This window comes from Lepisosteus platostomus, chromosome 2, assembly GCF_059453375.1.
Source record: "Lepisosteus platostomus isolate fLepPlt1 chromosome 2, fLepPlt1.hap1, whole genome shotgun sequence".
In the NCBI taxonomy this organism is placed as follows: domain Eukaryota; kingdom Metazoa; phylum Chordata; class Actinopteri; order Semionotiformes; family Lepisosteidae; genus Lepisosteus; species Lepisosteus platostomus.
The window spans coordinates 72753306-72769208 of record NC_142612.1 but is presented as its reverse complement, the minus strand read 5'-3'; the positions used below and the strand labels follow the sequence as shown (position 1 = coordinate 72769208).

The following is a 15903-nucleotide window of genomic DNA, read 5'->3' as shown; positions in this document are numbered from 1 at the left end:
CAACTACCTCTGTAGTGATTAAAAGATGAAAAATGTTTTATCAGTCAATTTTATTTTCACACCTTTGAACCCTGCTGGGCTTGGATGTATCTCGTAATCCTCAAACAAACCAATTCCAAGATCAATTAATAGCTTTAATATTACTTTGTCAAATTCAACCAATTTCACTTTCTGGTGATGCTTTATGAAAGCATTGTACACTTAATGGGCTTTTGTTTTAAAAATATAAAAAAACGTCCATAATAGCCTGTTAGCCTCACTCATCTCAAAATGTGACCCACATTAATTCTGAGCATTATTGTTAAATCTATTTTCATATCCTGTTACATTTACTATCTAGACAAATTCACAAATTTGATTTGTGCAATTTCCGTTGCATGATTTGTTATTTCCTGCCTTGGTGCAGCAGTTTGGAGAAGCTGCATTTGAAACTACAAACTACTCCGATTGCTCTAGTAGAATCTCCAGCTGGACAAATGTGAATGTATTTTCGATAAAAGCCCATTAGCGCTGTAGCTGTACACACTTACAAATCTTTAAGAGAAAAAAAGGGATCCACTGTGAAGGTCTAAGTTAGGGTTACAAAAATATGAAATATCAGGATCTGTCTGAATGAATTATTCAATACGTAATATAAATGATCATTATCCCCAACTTTCCGAAGATGCCAGTAAATACCTGAATGGTTGATATAGTTAGAGGCATATGAATTATTTGTTCTCAGGCACAACTTTGGTGAAAAGAGGCACACTTGGTTACACAAATATTTATTAACAATAACAGTGACACACACTACACTACACACAACATAAACATACAACACACAAGTTACAATGTATACAGTATATACAGACAAGGCATTTTAAGCTGCCTTTTAAACTAAATGCTATACAATCTACAGTTAAACTTCACAGCACAGATACTGCCCTGGTTAAAGTCACTAATGGCTTCTTCTGGTTTCTGATTCTGGTTCTGTTCCTTTTCTTATTCTTTTTGACCTCAGTTACTGACACTGCTCTTCAATGGTTCAAGTCTTACCTCACCATTTGTTGTCACTTTGTCTCTTTTGCTGACTTTAGCTAGAAAACTGGACTTTGTTAAGTTTGGTGTTTCTCAGGGCAGAATTAGGCAATGATATGTGTATATATATGATATATGATATGTACAACATGTTGTCAAAACATCAACTGTTGCTGAAGTTTTTTTCTTATATTGACTACTGAAACACCCTACTCACTAGGGTATCTAAATCCACATTTAACAAACTACAATATGTTCGGCAGCCAGAATCCTGACCAGGTCTAGGATTCACTAGATTCCTGTCATGTTTCATGTCAATCTCAATATCCTGATGCTCACCTACAATGCTCTGTATGGCTTGGCACCTCAGTACCTGTCTGAGTTACTATTGTCCTACTCCCCACCTCTCAATCTTTGCTCATCAAATTCTGGTCTCCTGACATCAGAGAGTCACCTTCCCTCAGCTCTTTTGAATTCAGACTCAAAACCTTCTTTTTTAGAAGGGCTTTTATTTAACTGTTTTTTTGATCCCCTTGGAATTCCTATTTTTTCCATACCCCAATCTACTATCTCCTCTTAATGTGTTTTTTACTTTGTTATTGTTCTGTAAAGTGCTTTAAGAGGCACTTTCAGAGGCAATATATATATACAGTATAATAAAGTTTATTATTATTAATATTAATATGACAGACCCTTACCTCTCAGCCAACCACCCCTTGAATTGGAAATGAATACACTGCAAGGTGTTACACAATTTATCTTTGTCACCTACCTCTACCTGTAACTATATATAAAGATATCCTTAAGCAATAGATATATATTAGTAGAAGTAGCACTAGTAGCACAGATGCATACAAAAATATACTGAATCTCAAATTCTTGACTCATGCATTTGCATTTTTTAATTTAAAGAATAATAGAATGCTGTTACAAGCATGTTTTTTTTTACCAAAAATGTTTTAATGGAACATGTAATGCACTTTAAGCTGCACATAAGCTAAACCATCCAGTCAAAGACAAATATAAATTAATTTAATGTGATCTTGATCTTCTATCATTTCAAGGCAATTCTATTAAGCAAATGGAAGTCAGTTATAAAGTTATATCCACATAGCAAAATAATTTTACAATAAATGTGAACATTTGAAGTGAGGAAAAGTATACATTTCACAAGTATTTTTGTCAGTAAAAAAGTTATTTGGAAATAAAGAATCCTAAATCATACTATGTAGTCTATGTATCTGCATATTGAAAATGAAAAAATTGCACACATAAAGCCTGCCTTGTTTTGCATTCTTTTTAGTCATTTTAAATTAAAGAAGTCTAACTAAACGTACAGAATCATTCATTTGTCTCAAGTAGCTGTGTGTAGTATATGAATCTTCACATGTCATCTTGAGTGCGAGTTGTGTCCATCTCCACACTTTCTTTCTTTTCCCAGAAAGACTCTAGAGAGAAATAATAGATGACTGGATCTAGACAGAAGTTGATACTGGTAAAGCATGTTACAAACCTCAAAGTCAATCTGCTGACAGTGCCTTGATAGAAAGCTAAAAACAGTACAATGCTAAATGGTGCAAAAAATACAGCAAACATGAAGACGTTCAGAAAAAACATCCACATAAGCTTCTTCTTCTCAGCCAGGAGCTGACCAGTCAGTGTCTTGTGCAGAGTTTTCAAAACCATCACTGTGCAGAATACGTTACATATAAGCAGAAGAAATACAAAAATGGCTAATACCAAAGGCATTGGTGATATATTTGTTTTGTTCCGCGCCGAATGGCTCTCAAAACAACCACAATTTTTAGCCAGTCTTTTATAGTGTTTTTTTGCCCAGATGGCGATAAGGATCATGGTGAAAACCCAGACTGCTAAGCATGTCGTGCCAGCTATCCTCACAGTGCGAATTGCCCGGGACCTCAGAGGATAAACCACAGCCAGGAAGCGATCCACGCTGATCAGGGTAATGAAGAAAGCGCTGGAATAAATATTAGATCGGAACAACATCTCGCTGATCGTACACATGACTTTTCCAAAGGGCCATTTCGAAGTGGCATAGTAATAGATCCTCAGAGGCAAAGACAGGACAAAGAGAAGGTCAGCAGTAGCCAGATTGGTCATGAAAACAGCAGGCGGAGACCTCATCCCATGTCTCCTCAAGAAAATCCAGAGAGAGATCCCGTTGAACGGCAGACCAATAACCATCACTCCAGTATAAACTGCAGTGAAAATGTATTGGTAAGGTGCTGTCCCATTCACACTGCAGGTCGTGTTGTTCATTTCTCTTGTCTTTCAAAATGGTTGTGCAAACGGCAAAGTTCAGACACAGCTGATGAATATGAAATAATGTCACTTCTTCCTTTTGCAGTGGTAAGTTTCTATTTGAGTACAAGCACACTACACTGCGGTACGTTATAACTACCTTCTTTTTCAGCTGCCAACCACTTCTGTTTGATGTTCTCAATGAGAAAAAAAAATCCCAAACACCTTTTTTTAACCATCTGTGTTCAATTTTCTTTTTATACAAGAATTACTTGTGCTGTGCTATAAGAAAATTAGATTGGGTTTTATAAATTAATTTGAAAATTTATAACCTGATTTTACACAACACTGCCACCAATAAATTTAACTTCAGTTCAAGGATTTTATGCATTGTCATATGTTTCTCAACTGATGATTGTACACTAAATGCAAAACCATACACCTCTGCTTAGAAATGGAATCTATTTTTTTCACATTCTTGATGTTTACACTGCTTACATTACACGCTCACACCTGAAGAAGGCTGCACAAATGAAACGTTGTTTTCTTACTTCTCCTTTCAGCATGGAATAAACCTATTACTTGTTCCTTTGCAGCCTGTGCATGCTGAGACAGCTACCCACCTGAACAACCACTTACATTATACACATATGTAATATTATTGAGACAGCTCTTCATGAACACATCAGGAGAAATGTCCATCAAAATGTCATTCCCCATATTAAAGAATACATTAAATCTTTGACTGCAGAAAGAAGCCAAAAACACAGACTCCAAAGTTCCAACCAATAAAACTTGGAGAAAAGTAAAAAAGTAATTTTAATACCATCCACATTCTTGCATGCAGTTCATGCAAAAATATAATGAAAAGTGTTACAACACAATGGGTATATAAATAAATCCACTTTGTTCAAATAAACCATTAGTTATCTTTGAAAAATTCTACAAAACATCCCATTCTGAGTCAAATCAAGGAGGAGCAGAACATTTCAAATTGTGGAAGAATTAGTTACTTGAAGTGCAGTCTGAAGCAGGCCGAAGTCTGAAATATCATTTCTAAAGGCGGAGTGGTGGCACTGTGGCTAAGGGTCTGTGCCTGTGGCTGGAAGGTTGCTGGTTTAAATCCTGCGGCTGACAGAGGAATCCTACTCTGTTGGGCCCCTAAGTAAGGCCCTTAACCCTAGCTTCTCCAGGGGTGCTGTATAAATGGCTGACCATGTGCTCTGACCCTAAGCTTCTGTGTGCCTGGGTGTCTCATGGAGAACAAGCTGGGGTATGCAAAAAAAGACAAATTCCTAATGCAAGAAATTGTATATGGCTAATAAAGTGATCTTATCTTAAATGTCCTTGTCTATGGCCCATTGCAGCTCAAAACCTGCCGAAGCTGAAATTCCAATTTTCTTGAAGAAATACTTGGATGTGATCCTTGGATCGATCACCTGCTAGCAACCAAACAGGGAAGGGAAGAAAAACCCTGCTCTTCTGAGCACCTGGGGGGGACTGGACACCCCCAGTTTCAGAGCCAGGACAGGCAAAAAGCGACTTGGACTAAAGCAAGTGGAAGGGCTTGGAGGGACTCTTTTAGTGTACAAATCCAGCCCCACAATCACTTGCAGAATGAATTGATTGGGAACGGACGATTGCCCTTCAAGACATTTTTTATTTGATAGAGATTTCATATTTAGAGTTGTACTCATTGAAAGAATTGTACACTTTGGGGAAATAAAGTTTATTTTGTTAAAAAATTAGAAAATCTATAACTTAAGAAGTTCAGAAAAGAGCTCAGAGACTTGTTGATAAGGGCCCTTTCCGAAACTTTTATTGCCAATCTCAAGGAGTGATTTATATTGTGTTGTGAGACATTTTTTTTTAACTTTTGTGAGATTTTGTTTTGCAGTAAAACAGGTTGGATGTTATGGATTAATTGGGTGGTTTTTGTTGGGTACAGATTATAGTTAACTCAACTATCTTTCCAGTTCACCACTGGACAGTAGACACATGATAGCGGACGTACTTTTTAATTATTCTTTTCAGACAATTAAACATTTGAATGTGGTCTACACATACTTAAACATTTTCGAGGGAGTCCAGGGGTACAGCACCTTCTTCAGTGACACAAGCAGCAATATTTGTGAATGAGGCAAACAACAAAAATTATTTTTGTACCGTCAGACCTTATTTTTTACGGTGGTCTTTTCCCAATGTTCAGTGTTGGTTATTGATGAAATATTATTGTAGGGCCACGTGGGGCTGGGAGACAGTCTCTTCCCTTCGTGTGTGTGCTAGTTTAGGTCTAGCGCTGTAAGCCCCTGTCGCTGTGTGTGTACCTTTCTCTGGTGTGAGTTAACAAATGTGTTGTTCAACCCCATTCCCTGAGTCCCATGCCTGTTCCATTCCTCGCTGAACCCGAATTCGTCTACATTATCAATTTGTGCTTATGACCCATCACGTTATTTATGTTATGTTATTACATGTTACTGTTATTGCTATTATGTAACTGTCTATTGTCTTATCTTCTGTCCTATTTATATCCTGCACCTGAGTGACTAATGAGAAACACTTTTCATTATACTATGCACCTGTGTAAGTTTAATGATAATAAAGTTGAATTGAATTGAATGTCTTGAGACCAAGAATCAGATTAAAACAGTAACGTGGAATTCACAGGCAGATACCTCAGAGAGAAAACAGTTTCAGAGCAGTAATGATAACTCGGTGTAACAGAGCAGCGGGATCAGCGTCAGTGACAAAACTGGGTTAGGTCACTAGAGGGCGGCTTATTTGAATATATAATTTTGCACTATGGTATTGGGGAATCGGTTTCATCTGTTCATCTGTGTGAACTGGTTTGTAAACAGTGGTTCTCAAATTGTGTTCTGTGTGAGTTCTCATTCGCTATTAATAAAAAAATGTGTTACGAAACATTAAGCATATCTTCTGAAACGTCATCTTCAAATTAACTCTGGATAAATTTCTGTACTTTCGCTGCTTGAGCCAGAAGGCTCCTCAAAGGTGTCGGATGAAATTTCCTCTTCTGCTCTTCTATCTTGTTTGTAGATAAAAATGTTTGCCATTTCGCTACCCGGCAGCTCTCAAGACTCTAGTGATGAGAGAAAATGGCGTGTTACTAGGTAGAAAGATCGCTTAGAAATTGCTGCAACCACGAGAGAAAAAAAATGTGAAAAACAATTAAAAGACTTTGCGACTTCACGTCACAAGAAGCTGAGAAGTTCAATGACCTGATTTCAGCCTCTTCCGTACAAACAGCTTTTAATGAGTGCAGTTGGCAGTGTTTTGGTGCAGCACCAAAAACGAATATCCAGTATTATCAGAGAAAGCTCTTGCTGTTCTTTGTGACCACTTATCTGTGTGAAACCGGATTTTCGTCGTACGTGTCCACAAAAACAAAGTATCGCAACAGTTTGGATGCGGAGTCGAACAGGAGACTGCAACTCACATCCATAACTCCAAGAAATGTAGAAATAGGAGGTAAACTCACTCATCACACCAAGATTGTTCTGTTTCTGCGGGTTTAGTAAGGTAAATTGGTTGATTAAACATGATCAGTACATGTTCAGGTGGGTAGCTGCGTCAGCATGCGTAGGTTGCAAAGGAACAAGTTATAGGTTTATTCCATGCTGAAGGTTTATTCCACGGCCGAAACGTTGTGTTCTCTTTCATCTTTTTTTCAGCATGGAATAAACCTATAACTTGTTCCAGTACATCAGTACATTGCTGTCTCGCTTTGTTTTAGTCATTTTGCTGCCAACCTTTCCTATTTGCGCAGGGTTCGACCACATAAAGTGTCGTCTGTTTCTGTAAATCTATTAGTTTTTTTTCCTTTGTTAACAATGCAAAAAAAATAAAAGTTTTCAAATCAGAAGGAATGCTTTCGAGTTTTCTTCTAATTTGGTTGAACCGGCTGTTAGAACTTTGATTCTTTTATTCTCAACGAGTATTTCAGTGATTAAGCTTTATTGAACTGTAGGTGTGCTAATCGTAGAAAGGTTATCATGTGATGAATCCATCCGTTTTCACTTCCGCCTTTCCTGGTGAGGGTCGTGGTGAAGCCGCAAGCAACGAGTGCAAGGCAGGGTACCCCCTGGAGAGGGCGCCACTCCATCGCAGGGCAAGTGCAAGCTAATCATACACATGGGGACAATTTGGAGGCCACAGTAAGGGCTGAGGGGGGAAATTTGGCCCAGACACCGGGATACCTCCCTACTCTTCTCGAGAAATGCCTGGGGATCTTTAATGACCAATGAGAGTCAGAACCTTGGTTTAACGTCTCATCCGAAAGACGGCGCCCACTACAGTATAATATAAGATCACTTTATTAGCCATATACAGTTTCTTGCATTAGGAATTCATCTTTTCGCATACCCCAGCTTGCTCTCCATGAGACACACAGACAGGGAGAGAAGCTTGGGATCAGAGGGCAGGGTCAGCCATTGTACAGCGCCCCTGGAGCAGCTGGGTTTAAGGGCCTTGCTCAGGAGCCCAACAGAGTACGATTCCTCTGCAGGCCGTGGGATTTGAACTGGCAACCTTCTAGCCACAGGCACAGATCCTTGGCCACAGAGCCACTGCTTCACACCATTAGTATAGTGTCCCTGTCAGTATACATATTGCATTAGGACCCACACAGACCGAAGGGTGGGCACCCCCCGCTTGTCCCACTAGCACTACTTCGAGCAACAACCACAGGTTTTCCCAGGAGGTCTCCAACCAGGTACTGACTAGGCTCAGCTCTGCTTAGCTTCAATGGGTTGTTGATATGGCTGCTAGTTGAAATAAACTCAATGGACTCATACAATGGTTACAGTTAAAACAAAAGCAATCGATAGTTTCTTCCTTAATAATTGGCTAAATTGCCTCTGAATAGCAGTCCTTGAATGCTTTTTGCAGAACACCACCATAGCTAATCCTGAAAAGTAAGAAAAATGTTGCTGGGGATCCACGACATTATCTTAGAAAGAAAAGGGTTCTGTCATCGAAAAAGTTTGAGAACCACGGCTCTAAAGGTTCAGGAGCCGGACGGAGGTTGTCTGCGCAGGTTTGGGGTAGACCCTCGCAGTCAGGCTCAACAGTGAGAAAATAATTGCAACATCTGGGTATTACAGGAAGGTTTGGGATTTCAGGGCGTGGTGCCTGGAAGTAGGGAGACGCCTAGAACGAACAGAGACATCACGGAGCAGAGGGGTTTCTTCTGAAAGCAGGGAAGCAGGGAAAGTTCTTGAAGGGTAGCAGCCTCTGTTGTTTACAGGCAGCCCGCCTGTAAATTAAGAAAAAAGGAAGTACAGTAGGGCGGGCAAACAGGAAAGACCAAGTCTAGGGTCTGGCTTGCACTGCTGTTCCCCGAAAGGGACGAGAAAAAGGCGTGCGAGCAACTGACCGAGTTGTGGTTGGGGATGATTATTTACAACAGCACGCAGACTAGGTATTTGAGTCACACTTTGCATTATACAGCACACAGGAGCTTTAGAGAAAGTGCACAGAAGACCAGTTATAAATGCATCTGACTACAGCAGTAATGTCATGCAACAGAGATAGTATAGGCCTGCAAAATGAGACACAATTAAAGAGTTTACTTTGTTTTTTTTTTACCAAAGTAAAGCTGACAGTTTACTCAGTTTCTCACCGTGAATAGGTCAGTCCTATTCCTGGAAAACAGCAATCCTGATGCTCCCACACACAGCTGGGTGAACGACAGAGCCCAGGGGTACACGACTTTTTCAGTGATACAAACAGCAGTATTTGTGAATGGGATTAAAACATCAAGAGTCCTGAGCCCTAGAACAACTACTTCTGTAAGCTACACAGCTTCCAGAGCCAGAGCCATAATGGAAAAGTAGTAAAATAATTTGGAAATCTCCCTGGAAATGTATTTTTTAACAGAAAAGCGTGTGACACTGGGCCAGACAGATATTTCTTATCTGCTAAAATTCAAATGAGGTCAATGATTATGTAGTGTTAATTTCTGTAACAAGGAACATCCCTGTTTCATGTTCCTATACAAATTAAATAAAATAGTTTAAGCATAAATAACCCCTTTCCACCAAGAATTTTAATTTAGGTTTTTCATTGAGGACCTGAGAAGAGCTATTCTGGTAAAATAGAATTTTCTGGTAACAAATTCTATACTTATAGAACAGTATTTTCCTTTTTCAGCAAATCTTGGTTTTACATGTTCTAAAATAATAAGTTAAATGGAAATTGCCTGCCAAGGTAGTTTGTGATGCAAGATGTTTTAGTGTGAATGGACCTTCAGATTTCTGTTCCTCCCTGCTCTGCTTATTCGGCAAAAAGGAAGTGGGCTGCATTGTTTCAAGTTGTATTTAAGGATGCGTAACAAATGATTCGTGAGAAGTGTTGCGGAGTTATGGTTACACAACGGGAAACAAAACATGTTTAAATGAAAAGCCCATTAATGTACTTTTACTCAGCATCATACCTAAAACACAGCAGTTAGGAAGCACAGACTGTAGATGAGACCGGTGAGAAAATACCCTTTATTGTTCTTTTTCTCGTTTTTCACTGCTGCTGTTTTTTGCATTCATGCACTGTCATGTTCAAATCCACACACAATCATCTTCATTGTAAAATGTCAGTTATCACTTTAGTGGAAAAATAAGAATCTGTGGCATCATTCCATTATTTGGATTCGCCACCGTTAGTTTATCTAGTAGCCAAACAAATGTAGTCTTTGGTCTGTCCTTAATAGTTGTCCTTAACCACTGTGGGCTTACCTGGTAGTTTGTGCAATGACAGTAGGAATGTTTTCTGACTTCTTCATGCATTGTTGTTCCTGTTCATTTGCCTGTTTAGTAGATATCCAGTTCTCTTTAAAAATAAAGTAATAGCATATTGCATCAAATAGGCAGTTGATGCTTGTTAGACAAATGCTAAGGTGAACGAAGTCCCGGAGAGGTTGAATCGATTCCGTAACTTTATTCTTTGCAATGAAATACACAAGTGCTGCAATATGATATGGTGTGAAACATACCAAGAACGTCACAAGGTTAGAGAGAACAATTTTAACTGATTTGTTATTCTTTAATGTCTGGACCTCTGCTTTCCTTTTCCTCATTGTTCTTAAAGTTCTGATGACCTGGATCGAACAGAAGATCATGATGAGGGCACTGGCAGTGTACACGGTCTCCATCACGACCACTATGTGTACTTTTTCCCAGGTTCTATTTGAAAAACCTCGGAAACAGTAGGTGGCGTTCTTTTCGTGAAGGTTGTATACTTCCACGCTTGCTCCAAAAATGACAATCCATATTGTGAAACAGGCGACGGCAGCCTTTTGAGGTGAACGGAGGGTTTTTGCCAGGAAAGGATGTCTTAAGGCGATGTAGCGATCAACTGAAATGCATGTTATGAGCAGAATGCTCCCGTACATGTTCACATAGAGCAGGCTCTCCAAGAACGAGCACAGGGTGTTCCCCAGTACCCAGTTGTATTTGTAAGAATGGATCTTAAAAGGCAGGGAGAATAGCAAAAAGGAGTCATTTAAAATGAGATTTGCCAGATAAACTGTGGATTCCGTGCATTTTCGTATTTTAAAAAGCAGAATCCAAAGTGCAGATAGATTGAATACAAGGCCTACAACAAATGTTGGGATGTAGACTATCCATTGGATCCAGCACACCAAGCTGCACTCTCCATCGCCAGACATTCTGTGCTGAAAGAGAAAACGTTCACGTGAGAGCTCCTAGAGCAAACATTGGTAACATAATAATAATAATAATTACACTTATATAGCGCTTTTCTGGACACTCAACTCAAAGCGCTTTACAGGTAATGGGGACTCCCCTCCACCACCACCAATGTGCAGCCCCACCTGGATGATGCAACTTCGGCCATAGTGCACCAGAACACTCACCACAGATCAGCTATCAGTGGGGTTGAGAGCAGAGTAATGAAGCCAATTCATAGATGGGGATTATTAGGAGGCCATGATTGGTAAGGGCCAATGGGAAATTTTTAATGACCGCAGAGAGTCTGGACCTCGGTTTTACGTCTCATCCGAAGGACGGTGCCTGTTCAAAGTATAGTGTCCCCGTCACTATACTGGGGCATTAGGACCCACGTGGAGTGCGGGGTGAGCGCCCCCTGCTGGCCCCACTAACACCTCTTCCAGCAGCAGCCTTAGTTTTTCCCGGGAGGTCTCCCATCCAGGTACTGACCAGGCTCACACCCGCTGAGCTTCAGTGGGCTGCCAGCTGTGAGTTGCAGAGTGACATGACCGATGGCTGTACTTTAACTGAGTGTCCAAGGGTATCTTCTTACAGGGATGGCTTTAGGGCAAATTATGCCCAGCGAAAACTGCACCCATGATGATAGCCATGGGCTGCTGTGGGTAGTGTCCTACAAAAATTCTACAAGGTCCTACAAGTCCTACAAGGAAAACAAAAATTCAACTTTGGGAAAACTCCATCTCCTAAAAAACGTTTTTTTTTTACATCTGATTTTTTTTTACTGTTGCACTCCTCTTCGCCAGCCTATTTATTTAATATGTAAGCCGTTGTTAACTGAGATGAACACATATCCTTTCCTTTGCCCCAATCATTCTCCCATTCTGACGTATGCATTTGCACTCCAACTCTTTTCATTTTTAATTGAATTTTTTTTCTTTGAATGCTCTCTTTGTCATGGTGCTCTGGTGGGGGAGCTGCCCACCTGTAAAGCTGGCCCTGACCGCATGGCTGGACTGGGATTGTTCAGGCTGGCCCCATTCACAGTGCACCTGTTCCTACATTAATCAAGTTTAATGTGTGGAAATCCTCATAGGCCATTTATCAAGTGGATAGGATCTTCCTCAATGAGCAGTGTGTTACTTATTGTTAATTATTCAGAAATGTCTACATGTACAAGTGATGTTCTGACTGTGAGTGATGTCCTTCTGAGCCTGGTTGACATGTGAAACTCTTCACAGGTGTCTGCTAGTTTGTGGAAATACAGACACATATGACCTTGTTTAGAAAGAGAGCAAGATATCTCAGAGTTAAAAGTAGGAAATGTGGAGCCAATGAAAGGAAAAAGGCTAATATGTTACAATAACATTTCAGTAGTTCTATGTATTTTATGTGGCCCAGAAGATCATCGGCGGTGGTCTCACAGAGATTAAACAGCTCTATGAGGACCGCTGCCATGGTTGAATTCTGGACATCACAAAGGACAGTCACCATCCCGGGCATGAACTCTTCAGACCATACGGACACTTGCCACCAGATTCTTTAATAGCTTCTGCTCTCAAGCAGTGTGATTAGCAAACACATTTGGCCATGCTCATCGGACCACACCTACACCATCTACCTCATTATAATTGTATTTATTGCACATCTGCAGTCATTGTTTACATTTCTGCATTGTTTAGACCCGAACTGTCTACTTGTTTACTTGTACATTGTCTACTTTCTGTCAGTAAGAATTCCATTGTACCAGTACATGCACCGGTTACATATGGCAATAGAGTTCAAGTTCAAAATCCAGTTAAATAGTATTAGCTCAGGGAACACAGAAAATAAGAACACAAGAAGCGTTACCCTTAAGAAGAGGTCATTCAGTCCTTCAGGTTTACTGGGTTGCTAGTAGCTAATTGATCAAAGATCTCACTCTACTGTCTCATTAAGGAAGCTAGGGTATCAGATTCAATAACATGGCTGGGTATCTTGTTCCAGCTATATATCACACAATTGTTTGACTTCCATTAATGCTACCTCATAATGTCTAAAAGATATTCTAAATCTTTGTAATAAGTAGCTCTTCAAGCATTGCTATTATGTGATCAGCAAATTATTTTCTTCCAACCAAACAACATACTGTAGATGCTTATTTGTAATTTCTTAAATATCTCTTCTCCACATCTTTTCAGTAACACATTTGTCCCAATAACGCTGAAGAATGCACAATATAATATAATCTTTACTTAGAAATGCCTCATCACGAAATCTTAATTTTAGAACTAGCTTATTAATTAACATTGTTGGCCTTTTCTCCTTTTTAAAAATATCGTTTCTAAGCCCCACACAGTGCACATTATGACACACTTTAATTTGATGGAAGTCTTCCATTTGTTGATTAACTTCACAAACCACTCAAGTTACTTCTAACTCCCTATACACTAAAGTACAAGTACAATGAGACATTTGAAAACTTTGTAAACCTTTACATTCTTTGTATGGTTTTGTGTAATTGACTACTTGCTCTTTAACCTTTCAAGCTGATTTAATGAACATACTTGAATTTTTAAAAAGAAATGGATACAGAAAATACCTTAAGTCTGAGACATCATATTTAATTTATTCTAAAATCAAATAGATTTCAATGTGAAATATTTACTTACTTCATAGAAGTGTAGACAGGCTTGCAGTTCTAAAACAGATACCAGTCCTTGCAGAAAGGCATATTGAGAAAAACACACACACAATTGTAAATTGTTTTCAGTTACGTAAATTCAGCATTGCAAGTTCAACTTCCTTCTGTTAAAGATAAATGTGCTACTGCAACATGATATGCAAACATAATGATATGCAAAGCTTTTTTCTGTGGTTTTGGTTCTGCTTCAAGGTTTCACATCTCTGCTTTTATACGTACCAAAGGTTACAACATGCATTCATTTTTTGAAAAAGCTTGCAGAGGTGATGAATAGAAACATGGTTTCTATTCTCATCAAACGGTATTTTAAGTAAATGCAACATGCAGGACCATCACTATTTTTAGAAATATGCATGCATAGAAGGTGAACATTACTTAGCCCAGCTTTACTAATGTAGCAATTCAGTGAGACATTTCTCTTAAACAGGTAAGATAGCACACAAATTTACATCTCTGAGCTTTTTTCAAAAAGAAAAGAAGTCTCTTGAATCAATGAGGTAGCTAGCAGATGTATAAAAATTACCCTTAATCAATACTTTCTTTTTCTAATACATTTGTTTCATCTACCTTACCTTACAGACTTCATTAGCATGTTTGCATTGTCTGACCAAGCAACAATGGCAACATTGAGCCCATAATTCACTGCAACCTAAGGTATGGTTAACAGTAGACCTGAAAGCTACACATGCTGCAAAGCACGTGTTTTGATGTCCCTAGTTCTTCAAAAACGTTACTGTGATTAAACTACAGTAATTAAGTCAAATTACTTTGGATGTAACAGACAGAAGGAATGTATAGATTAGCAAACTGGAACTTGTGTTTCTCTCAAAGTCATTTTTCTGTCTGAAAGGCTGAAAAATAAGAAAAAAAATGACCTATCTCATGTAATTTTCAAAAAGCAAATAATAGTTTTCCTAAAGGAAAATGCTTATGGTCTTTCAGACCGGTCAATCGCTTGAATGATAAATGATATTCATCAAAAGGATGTCTTATATGATGAACTTTGATGAAGATATCGTGGATATCTTCATCCATGCTTATTTTTTTGGGGAAAGTGCAGTGATACATACATAATGGAATGAATCATTGTCTTTCTCCTAGTATTAGAATATACTGTATGTCTTCTGTTTTGTTTGTAAGGGGACAACTGAATTACTGTAGAGCTTTGACTATAAGTAAGACTATAAATATTATTTGCCTGAACTGAAGGTAATGACTCTTCTTGAGATGGCAAAAAGACAAAAATACAGACAGGTCGATGTTTAGCTCTTTCACAAGCAGTTCTGAGTGCTGAAAAGTATTTCATGCAAGTAGACTGCGTATACTTTTGCAAGTCATTTGGTTTTCTCTTCCTTTTTTTTCTCAGCCAATAGCTCAACAACTATTATAAAAGCTTAATATTATGAATTTGTCAAAACATTTTCACAGATTTTAAAGATTTAACCATTGATTTGATAATGGTGTTTTGTGTTTTTCCTTCTTTGCCTTCATTGTGCTCTACACACTGTGCCCAGGGATACAGTGAGAAAAATGTGTAGAGAACGTTTAGTGATATCCCCATTCCCATTACAGTCTGGTGTAGCAAAGCACTGTGAAGACCTATTAATAACCTATCAAAAACCTTTGCTATTGGGAAAGCTAACCAAAATTGCAGAATGTCTCTGATAAGTTCACCCTTTAAAACTTTCATAAGGGCATGGATGACATTGCTCTGCATTACTTTTTTCCCTTTATTACTGTTTGTTGTCTCTTCTTACAAGCTATAACAAGAAAGTAATATTGCAGTGCATGCTCTAGGCAACAGTTGTATTTGTCCAATAAGGACAGTAGAGTCTAGGTTAGTGCATGCTTAAGGCATGGGACCTCAGTGCACTCGGTGAATAGTTCCATTGCATTTTCGTAAGTGTGCATGTACCCACTTGATGCTTTGCCCTGCTGTTGTTTTTATTTCCACGAAGGTGTGAGGGCATTATTATTATGTTATACTGAAAAGCCTGAACTTACAGTAAGTTCTGAAGGTATGCATTAAATTATTTTTTTCTCCAAAAGTCTCTCAAATTTCCTTCTATCGGTATCGGAAATTCCAACTATCGGTATGACTAAAGATCCCATTAAAACACTTCTCAGAATACTGTGTTAGAGCTGATTGGGTTCATTGAAGAAGAAAAGCATTGCATGTTGGCATATGTCCATGAAAGATGTCACACAGTTTTATGATCTCTGATGCATTTCTTTTCT

General features: G+C 38.8%; 2 protein-coding genes across 4 annotated transcripts; both read right to left on the bottom strand.

The window, feature by feature from the left end:
- Positions 1–751: 751 nt before the first annotated feature.
- lpar5b (lysophosphatidic acid receptor 5b) lies at positions 752–3547 on the bottom strand. The gene has a single exon (XM_088617245.1). The coding sequence runs from the start codon at positions 3298–3300 to the stop codon at positions 2404–2406; it is 897 nt and encodes a 298-aa protein (XP_088473371.1). The 5' UTR covers positions 3301–3547; the 3' UTR covers positions 752–2403.
- Positions 3548–6198: 2651 nt separating this feature from the next.
- On the bottom strand, positions 6199–14008 carry gpr55a (G protein-coupled receptor 55a). 3 transcript variants are annotated; one of them, XM_088617192.1, is made up of 3 exons: positions 13634–14008; positions 10032–10964; positions 6199–6382 (listed from the first exon to the last, which is right to left on the bottom strand). In XM_088617192.1, exons 1-3 carry the CDS (start codon positions 13636–13638, stop codon positions 6361–6363), a joined length of 960 nt encoding a protein of 319 aa, XP_088473318.1. In that variant the 5' UTR covers positions 13639–14008; the 3' UTR covers positions 6199–6360. The 3 variants fall into 3 exon arrangements, with proteins under 3 accessions (XP_088473318.1, XP_088473327.1, XP_088473337.1); XM_088617201.1 differs by having other exon boundaries at positions 6201–6382; positions 10032–10969; positions 13634–14004; XM_088617211.1 differs by lacking the exon at positions 6199–6382 and having other exon boundaries at positions 9777–10964; positions 13634–14002.
- Between the last annotated feature and the right edge of the window lie 1895 nt (positions 14009–15903).